The sequence below is a fragment of the Nelumbo lutea genome, chromosome 6 (genome assembly GCF_056320005.1).
Source record: "Nelumbo lutea isolate HS-2025 chromosome 6, American lotus-T2T, whole genome shotgun sequence".
NCBI classification, from domain to species: Eukaryota; Viridiplantae; Streptophyta; class Magnoliopsida; order Proteales; family Nelumbonaceae; genus Nelumbo; species Nelumbo lutea.
This window is the reverse complement of record NC_142689.1, coordinates 50,914,350-50,924,589: the sequence shown is the minus strand read 5'-3', so window position 1 is coordinate 50,924,589 and position 10,240 is coordinate 50,914,350. Positions and strand designations below refer to the sequence as shown.

The 10,240-nt window shown below is 38.9% G+C and overlaps 1 protein-coding gene and 1 non-coding gene across 2 annotated transcripts; one reads left to right on the top strand and one right to left on the bottom strand.

The window, feature by feature from the left end:
- Nucleotides 1–8,165: 8,165 nt before the first annotated feature.
- On the bottom strand, nucleotides 8,166–9,170 carry LOC148848872 (uncharacterized). Its single transcript, XM_088951370.1, has 2 exons — nucleotides 8,639–9,170; nucleotides 8,166–8,479 (listed from the first exon to the last, which is right to left on the bottom strand). Exons 1-2 carry the CDS (start codon nucleotides 9,168–9,170, stop codon nucleotides 8,166–8,168), a joined length of 846 nt encoding a protein of 281 aa, XP_088807496.1.
- A 632-nt stretch (nucleotides 9,171–9,802) lies between these two features.
- Nucleotides 9,803–9,908, top strand: LOC148848871 (small nucleolar RNA R71). Its single transcript, XR_016101579.1, has one exon. It is a non-coding gene; the product is annotated as a small nucleolar RNA R71 (small nucleolar RNA).
- The last annotated feature ends 332 nt before the right edge of the window (nucleotides 9,909–10,240 follow it).

Here is a 10,240-nt window from a genome sequence, read left to right as displayed (position 1 = left end):
GTGTAAGATGAATTAAATCTTTGAACCGGACCAGATTTCCAGTATTACCCTGGACCTTGGAGATTGATGGGCAAAATTGGAAAGTTACACCTGACCCCTAGACTCGATTATGATACTGCACTAGGTGTCGGATTGGGCTATCTTTGATATGCCAATCAATGAGATCTTTAGCGGGGGTCAAAAACCTTGGTATGTTGGGACAGTCTGAGAATTCACCTAAGTGGATGATTGTAGTGACAGGATCAGCCCCTTTGTCGGACAAAGGTAATGATTGGGGATGCACTCTCTCTGATGGAAACCCAGACTGCCAGCAGCCGATTTCAATCGTTGAGATTTGTTTTGCAAAATATATTTTATGAGATATAAAAGTATATATATTACGATTTCTAAAATGTTTGCAAAAGGTTTTAATTCTCGGGATCCATATAAGCAGAGAGTGCAACACTATTCCTTGTAGCCGAGGGAGAGGTCCTCTCTTGTCGGGCAGTGTTTGATCATTATGGGCTGAGAGGTTAAGTGTAAGGCCACTGAAGGTAATGCCTGAAGGGCTAATCTTGCATTTGCCCACAGTCCCTGGGTTTTTAAAAGGTGGCTTGGCCCAGGGTCCACTTAATGTAAGTGTTGGGCCCAATAGAGGCCCATGTGATGGGTTTCAGGGGGTGCACTGCCCACAATAGTGTATTTGGCCAGGCCTTGTAACAAAGGCTGGGCCGAACCCATGTGGCTGATGTGTAGATCAATGATTGGGTTCCACACCATACAAAGAAGCCCAACTGGGCAGCAATTTGGAAGCAGTTTGAGCACATAGGCTTATTGGGCTTAAAGCCCACTTCGAATTGGTCTGTTTTAATTAGTTAAATAGAGGGGGCGGATCTGGGATTCAATCAGCTGATAGGATAGAGTCCCACTCTATCCACTCAGAGAGACCAGATCTGAATTCAGATCTGGAATCCTCCACATAAGATCAGGAGAAGGCTGATCTAATCTGCAGATAAGGTAAGGGTCTTATCCTTATCACTTAAAGAGAGTCCAAATTCAGATAATGCTCTAAATTAGGAAGCTCCTGATAGTGTCAAGAGCAGATCTCTTTAAGCTTGTATAGACTGGAGGGGGCAAACCATCTCATCATCCAAGCATCTAGAGATCAAATCTCAGACAACCAAGAGAGAAGATATCTGCACCATCTTCTGCTCTAGCGTTCTCCTCCAGTTGCCGCCTCACTAATAGTTCGATCTCCTTGGTAGGAGAAGATCAAGAAGTGTTCTTGATATCAGTCTTTGGAGAAAGGCTGATAGGAAGTTGTGCTCACTGACTCCATTGGATTCTTCCTGAAGAGTTTGGTTCATGGGATGGACCCTGTTGATTTTGCTCCTCCATCCATTGTGTTGTCTTCAGTGGGAGCAGTCTTTGGTGATCTTCTTTGGGCGTGAACACCTCCATTGAGAGATACTATTTCTCTATATCAGGTATATCCCTCTCCTACTTTTTTGTTTCAAATCTGGTTCGGTTTACGGTTCAAGATTGATCTTTGAAAAATATGATTTTTCTAAAATAGGGAATTTGATTCCCAATTGAAGGGAGAAATTGTTTTTTGAAATTTTCCCACCCTATTCCGCAAGTTTTGGGCATCCATCTGATGGATCTCTTACTCCCTTCACTTCTTGCTTTTAAATATACTTGGGTCACATAGGGGTTGAAACATAATCCTAGAGATTTGACAAACTCTTCAACAATACTAGGCCACTGAATATCTGGATTTACACATTCATCCTGTCAAAATTGGCATCTTCTATAAATGTACTCGGCAAATTAATGTAACTTAGGGACTTCTCAAGGTTCAAGTTTTGCTTGGTTGATTGGGAGAAAATGTGCTCGGAAAATCTATACTATATACAAGTGTGAATGCAATGTGAAACATTTTTGGGAATAAAGTTATCCTCTACTTCTTTGTTTGAGAAAGGGTATAAAAGCCATTTTATTACAGATTTAATGCTACCTTTAGTGGCTACTAAAATGGCCATAATTGTGTATTTACTCCATCTCTAATGGTAATGGTTGAAAATATAACTTCAATTATTACTTCCCACCTCATTTAATCCTCTCTCATTAAGTCTTATACTAAAATTAATAACTCTCATTTTCTCTTATTAAATTAGATTGTGTCAATATTTTTAACAATATAAACCCATATATTAGAAAACTAACTCAAAAACAAAACCATTTTTAATCCAAGTGGTGGCTAAGAAATTAAACCATTTGAATCAAATTGATCAATATATGAAGTGTTGGAAGGGTTAAGAATCCATCATATGGATGGCCAAACCATGCTAGATGGCTGGGCGAAATTTCAAAAGTTTTTTCTAACCCTTCTAGGAACCAATTTCTTAGTAAATTGAAAATTGAATTTTTAGGATCGATCTTGCACTGAACTAGACCAGATTTGAAACCAAATTGAATTGAAATGAGAGTATACGTAATACAAAGACCAAAAATCCCATCTTGCAATGTGAAAGCTCATGCCGAATATCATTCCCAAAATCATCCTCCAATTGAAGATGGCGCAGTGTATGGGAGAAACCGAATCAACAACACTTGTTTCAACAAATCTGCTATCCAACTTGCTTGGATCAAATGGGATGTGTGAGCTTGATATTCTTCAACATTTTTCTTGCAAAAACTAGAAGAAAAACTTATCATAATTAATTCTTGAAAATCCTTGGTCGTGATAGGGTTTCTAGGAGAGAAGAGAGAAGAGAGAAGAGAGAAGAGGAGAGAGCAAGAGGTGAAGAAAACAAGTTCTATTTGCACTCTTCCTCTTAATCCCCTTATGTTGAGCACTCTCCTAATATAATTAGGAGATGATCCAAGTCTGATTTGGATCTAGACTCTTTTAAGAGATAAGCATTATCCTCTTAAGAGGATAGGTGCTCCATACCCTGAACCATGCCTAGTTTTGACCCAAATCAAGTTGTCATGTGACAACTTAACTAATCATATTAGTAATGGGCCTAAGGACCATTTTCTTTAAAGGCTCACGTCCCCAAGTGTTGCATGGCTACTTTGGGCCGGATATTATATGGTGTAGGACCCTACAAAGGTCTCACAAAAGTCCATGAGGGTTTGGCCCCACCTCTGAAAGAAGTTAGGTCGAATTCACTACTCAGGGCAATGAACCCCCGAGCCAATCAATATGGGCTTCATTTGGGCCCAACATTTACACCTAAATGATCATTGGATTCATTCACCCTATGAAGACCCAAGGATAATGGACTTATGTGAGATAAATCCCATTAGGTAATCGGCCTTGTAATGGTCTCTAACACTTAATCTCCCAGCTATGGGTGAGGTTGAGGTAATAGACTTGGTGTGAAGTGCTAGGGTTGTCGATTCTACAATGGGTGTGGCTACTGATTGGAAGAGTCCTAAAAGGGCTAGATGTGTAGGTGATTAGATAGGATAGCTTCCTTGGAGTGGGTCAAGGGAACCTAGCAGGGATGTACAAGAATCTATGGTCAACTAGACTAGGTCATGCAAGGGGGATGTCTTAAATTAGTGGACCTCTGTCGAAAATTAAAAAGCATTTATAAAGTAAAAAACTAAGATTGAGCTTGAAGTTGGAAAACAAATACAATGTTTAAAGAAGCTTTAAAAAACTTTGGGGTTTGAGGAATTTGATTAAGATTTGAAAGAGCACTCATGAACTTTGGTATTTTCTCAAGTTTGTGGAAGGTTGATTTTTGCAATTAACTTGAAATTATGTGAGTTAAGGTTTGATAAAGAGACTTTATATGATAATTTCACCTTGTTTTATGAGCCTTTCCTTTATTGTGTTTTTGTTGACTTAATAGATTTATATTTTGGATGATTCTGCAAATAGATTTTTATTATGAGTTAGATATTGCGGTTTGATGCTATTTGGTACATTTGTTCTTTCCCTAGTTTTATTATTAATTTTAGGTCTTGGATTACTAGTTTTGTAATTAGGATTGATTTCTAATTTAGAAAATACCCTTGGGTTTTGGGAAAGGTTAAGACTTGAAGGAAATGTCGAGAGTAATTACTTCCTATACCATGTTTATAAAACAACAACCTTTTTTTACGTTGCTCCCCAAGAGCAAACTCATTGGGTCAAACATCTACTCAATTTGGAAAAGAGCAAGAAAGATATTTGCTCAAAAGTTTCTGAAGGATCATGAGAAAATCTTTTTGATATTGGCTAAGGGAATATCAATCCCCATACTATATGTGTACCTACTTGACACCCCGGAGTTTTGAAGATGTGAAGGTCCAAGTGGCCTTTTGACGTTATTTCTCAAGAGTAGCTCATAGAGCCAAACATCTACTTGGCCTAAGTTCGGTTAAGGGAATGAAGTATCTTTTGATATTGGTTAAGGGAGGATTAGACCCTTTACCATACATATCTACTAGATCCTCCCAGAGATTGAATACCTAGAATGGGTCAAGGTGGTATTTTGATGCTACTTCTTGGGAGTTAAGCTCAGAGGGTCATGCATCTACTTAGCCAAGAGATGGACATAGGACAAATGATAAAAGGGATAAAAAATGGCCTTTTGATGCTACCTCTCAAGAGTTGAGCTTATAGAGTTATGCATCTACAAAAGCCTGGAGTCAGAAGATGGTCATTTTAGATGAGAGTTTTAGATTTTGGTAATTGTAGTTTTGATTATGATAGTTTTTTTATTGTAGTTTGAACATGTAGATTTGATTTTGAATTTTTTTAATCGGTTTCAATTCTTTTTATCTTACATTATTATTGTTATTTGGCTTTTGATTTTAGATGTTGATATGTTGAAGCTTACTTGGGATTTAGCTTAGACTTAGAAATTTGGGCTTGGGTATTGCCTTTGGTGACCTTTATGGTGTTTTAGTGTCTTTTAATTGAAGATCAAATCACATATTTTTTTGTTGTTGTTTTTCTCTCTTTTCTTTTCTAACGGGTTGAAAGAGTTTTGGCTTCATTTTTTATCCTACTTCTAAAGATGGCAACTACATATTGCAACAATAATGGTGTCCTAGTCCTAATTACACTACAGTTCCTCTATCCTACTTTAATCTAAGGCTTCTATGTATGGGCATTCTTTTGGCGATGCATGGAGTTGCTGGGGAGTTCTAGACTCTGAGGTTCCAACAATGTTTCTAACCTTCAAACTTCCACCCATGGACAAATGGGATTTCTTGGTTGGAGGCTAGTTTAAAGGTTTTGCCTTTGAGGACCAAAGTCCAGAGGCACACACCTACTATCCTTCTCCTAATAGGTAAAATGGGATTCTAATTTTATTTACATGAGAGTGTGTTAATTGTGAGTATTCAAGCGTGCAAGAAAAATGAATAGAAAAGCAACAAAAAATGGGAGAATGCAGTTACATGTTTAAGTTTACAAGCAATCCTACAAGTTTCCTTGTGGCTACATTTGGGGATCTAATAGAAATTATGTTCTTTTTTATGCTTTTTAACTAAAACAAAAAGGAGAAAAGAGTAGATCAAGGAACAAATGCAATTTACTACTACCCAAAACTAAGCTAAACTTGTTCAATTATAGAGAAAGAAAAACTACAAGTTTTGAGAAATTACCAAATGAAAAGAAGGGGAGGGATAAAAAGCCAAAAAAAAACAAAAAAAAAGGAAGAAAACAAGGGGCTTGTTAAACGCTAGACGGGTGAGATTAGGTGTGATAGAAGGTGTGATTAGGTGCAATAAGACTGAAGTACAGTGCGATGGGTAGGTTCCAAGGTGTGACAAGCAAGAAGAAGGTGCACTACAACAGAAGGTGCGATGCGATAACCGGGTGCGATTAGGTGTGATAGGACTGAAGTACAGTGCGATGGTTAGGTTCCAAGGTGTGACAAGCAAGAAGAAGGTGCAGTGGGTAGCTTCTAAGTTGTGATGAGATTGAACTGAGTTGTGACTTTGAGCTTCTAGGGTGCAATGAGGTTGAACTAAGTTGCGATGAGGTTGAACTAAGATGCGATGAGGTTGATCTGAGTTGCGAGGTTGATCTAAGTGTGATTTCAGACTACTGGGTTGTGATGAGGCTCTCAGGAAGTGCGATTTTGGACTTCTAAGTTGTGATAAGAATCTAAGGAAGTGCAATTTTGGACTTCTGGGTTTAGATGAGGTTGAAAGGAATTGTTATTTTAGGATTCTAGGTTGTGATAAGCATGAATGAGGGTGCGATTTTAGACTTTAAGGTTGTGATGAAGATGAATTAAGTTACAATTTTGAAGAAGTGTTTTGGGTGAAACCTTGGTTGTGATTTTGACAAAGGTATGGTTCTACGTGAAGCTTTAGGTGCATTTTTGAAATGAAATGGCTTTGGGTGATTGCGTTGTAAGGTCTATCATGCCCAGCCTTCTTGAGGTGTGATTTTGAATCGCAACCCAGTAAGTTTTAAACTTACAAATACAAAACAAAAAGAATGAAACTGAGTCTAAACAACACCCCATAAAGGTTCTAGTTATCCCCAGTAGAGTCACTAGCTATGAGCTCCAGGAAGCTCATGGCCAACTCAAATGAGTTGTAGTTGCCACCCATTTTTTAGAGGAAATGGGCCCTCATTTTCTGGTTTGAAAATCTCGACTTATGTCTTCGATAGTGACTTTGTCCTTCATGAAAAAGGCACATAACCAAGAGATTTTGGGTTCTGAAGATTAGGAGGGAAGGTATTAGGCACCTCTCTCTCCAAGCTACTATAGCAGCCCAAAACGGGAGTTATTCAGACTCAGTTTCTTGTTGAGAAAAGGAAATGGTTGTAGGAATTTCTTAAATTTGAAGGAACATGCTTTCAACTTCTCCTAAGACCGATTTTGAGATGATGTTATCGGGTCTTAGGTACTGATTTCCCTAAGACCCTCACCTCTCTGCCTCTATTCTCAGTTAAGAAGAAATTGAAAATGATGGTTCTCCAACATTTTAGAACTTCAAGCAACCCAGAAAAACTATAAAAAAACTTACCTTTCATATATACCTTGACGAGAGTTTTCCAATAGCTAGGGACTTCAAATGAAACTTGGGTTGAGCGTTTTTGGTGTGAAGTTTGGGAGATAAGGGGTGAGGCTTGAGTTTGGCTTCAGTGATTGATGCAATTAGAAGACACTAGCAAGTGCACTAGCCGATCAAGTAATATAGTGATGAATAGAGTATCATTCCCACAAGGATTAATCCAACAACTACTAGTACTGAATCAGCCTTTTGTTATCTGACAATCCGAAAGGTTTAACAAAGAAAAATTGAACTCCTAATTAGCAAATTATCCTAAGTATTCTTGGATCAAATCGCCTTTAATGATGAGAGGAAGTGCTTCACAAAAATAATAGCATAACTGGTTCAGCAATTATACCATTAAGCGGAGTTGGGACTGAACTCATATCATAAACCGCTAGTTTTACTATTCAGATCATGACAACGGAGTAATTCGGACTTTGTCCTTTCTTCATCTCTTTTCTTTTTTTTTTGAATTAATTGTTGAAGTTCATGCATTAACAGTTCATGCTATTCACTAATAGCTCGATTGTTCATTAAGACTTCAACCAAGCACACTATACACATGAATAGAGTTAGTGCTGACCATGATGAAAGTCCTATTCGACTTCCTCATCCTCATGTATTGTGATAAAATTGGATAAATCACAGGAACAAATTCTAACACTTCATTGTATTCTCTCTTGGAATTCACCTTATAAACAGCAATCATATTGAGGAGATTACCAGTTTATACAGCCTATCAATGCATTTATGTATTGGGGTGAATGAGGTGCATAGCTATAGACTCCCCCACACTTATCGTGAACATTTCCCTCAATGTTCATATGGATAGAGTGCAAAGATGGTTTCAGCAATGTGGGCAGTGCGACTTCAAGCATCTGAGGGGATTTAGAGAACTTCCCTGAAGAATGTTCTGAAATCTGAAGTGGCTCATTCGTTTGGACCCCCTAGCTGTTAAGGATCAAAAGAAACTAGGAGGAGAGACTGGCAAGCAACTAGGGATGATCAACTCTCAATGCAATCAAGACCTTAAAATTAGAAGAAAAAAACTCAAATGATACGAAAAGAAAAGAAAGAAAGGAAAAAAAAGAACTACTTATCGACATTGGGTTGCCTCCCAATAAGCGCTTGTTTTTTGTTTGAAGCTCAACATTCCAGTGTGATCAATGAACATCCGGGTATACGATTGGTGGGGTAGGCAATGCTCCATCCGCTATATATGGTTTGAGGCACTGACTGTTGACCTTAAAACATCCACCAACCACATAGTCAATGACATCTATCATATACCATGAATCATCGCTAGATGGTGCATGTTTCATAGCGTTAAACATCATAAAAATTACTTCATCACCTTGAATCCTAAGGCTTAGTTGTCCTTGTTGGACATCAATCATTGCCTTTCCTGTAGCTAGGAAAGGCTGCCCTAGGATAAGTGGTACATCAACGTCCTCTTGCATGTCTAACACTATGAAATCTATGGGAAAAATGAATTTGTCTACCTTAATAAGTACATCTTCTATGATTCCCCTAGGATGCTTGATGGACCTATCAGCTAATTGCAATGCAACTCTAGTGGGTTGGGGTTCACCCAACCCTAATTTCTTAAAAATTGATCAAGGCATCAGATTTATACTAGCTCCTAAATCACACAATGCCTTATTAATCTTTAAACTGCCTATAGTGCAAGGAATAGTAAAACTCTCTGGATCTTTCAATTTTTTAGGCAGCTTGTTGAGGAGGATTGCTGAGCATTCTTCATTCAAGGCAATTGTAGCCACGTCTCCCAATTTCCTTTTGTTCGCCAAGATTTCCTTAAGGAATTTTGCATAATGCGGCATCTGGGCTAAGGTATCTGCAAAAGGAATGTTAATACATAAACTCTTGAAAATTTCAAGAAACTTATCGAAATTCTTTTCCATTTTGTATCGCTTAAGCCTATTAGGAAATGGCACTTGTGGCTTTTGGCTTGTCTCTTTCCTTGAATCAGACTGCTCTTCCTCATTCTTTTTAGTTTCTAGGGTTGCACCCATCTTACCTTCTTCCTTTGCTTTCTTCTCCACCTCTTGCAGCTCCTTACCACTCCTCAAGGTAATGGCTTGCACTTGTTCCCTTGGATTCACTTCTATATTGCTGGGCAAGGTACCTTGGATTCTAGAGGATATCATTTGTGCCAACTGCCCCACTTGAGTCTCTAAATTTTTGATCGATGCCTCTTGATTCTGAAATGTCGTTTCCCCACTTGATATGAACTTGGTCATCAGCTCCTCTAGATTAGATTTCTTTTCTGGCTGAGCGAAGTTTTGAGGGAAGGGTTTCACCGCATTTTGAGTTGACCAAGACAGATTGGGGTGATTCCTCCATCCAAGGTTAAAGGCACAAGGATAGTGATTGCCTTGCTGCCTTTGCAAATTCCCTACGAAGTCTACTTGCTCGGGGGACTGCATGAACTGATTTCCAACTTGCCATTAGGTGCTGATATGACCTCCCCCACACCATTCACAGGCTACGGCTTGAATATGCATGGCTGCCAATTGCATTTCATCGATCTTCTTGCTGAGGGCACTGATTTGTGAAGATAGTGTTGTATAGGTGTCTACATTGTGAAGGCCGGGTTGTCTCCTAACTTGGGCTCTCTCGGAATGCTACTGATAATTATTTGCAGCCATTTCCTCAATAAAGTGCATGGGAAACTTCAGGGGTCTTGTTGTTAATGGATCCCCCTACTGCAACATCCATAATGGTCTTGTTTGCTTCAGTCAATCCGTTGTAGAACGTCTAAACTTGGAGCCATACGGGAAGTCCATGATGAGGGACCTTCCTCAATAATTCTTTGTAAGGCTCCCATGACTCATACAATGATTCCCCATCCTGTTAAGAGAAAGTGGTGATATTATTTTGCATCTTTGTAGTCTTGAATGGAGGAAAATACTTGGATAGGAAGCGGCTGGCCATTTCATCCCAAGTTGCAATTGATTCAGTTGGTAGAGAGTTCAGCCAAGTCTTAGCCTTGTCCTTCAACGAAAATGGAAATAATTTGAGCCTCACAGCATCATCACTAACTCCGTTATGCTGAATGTGTCACATATATCCAAGAAGTTGGTAATGTGAGTGTTCGGATCTTCATTAGCCAAGCCGTAGAACTGAACTGTGTTCTAGATCATTTGAATGATTGCTGGTTTGATCTCAAAGTTGTTAGCAGCTATTGCTGGTCTCACAATGCTCGAGGCTGCCCCGG

Coding starts and splice junctions, on each gene's coding strand:
- LOC148848872 (XM_088951370.1), bottom strand. CDS start 9,170: ATGATATCCTCTAGAATCCAAGGTACCTTGCCCAGCAATATAGAAGTG. Junction 8,480..8,638: donor ATTGTGTGATTTAGGAGCTA/GTATAAATCTGA, acceptor TTTTTCCCATAG/ATTTCATAGTGTTAGACATG.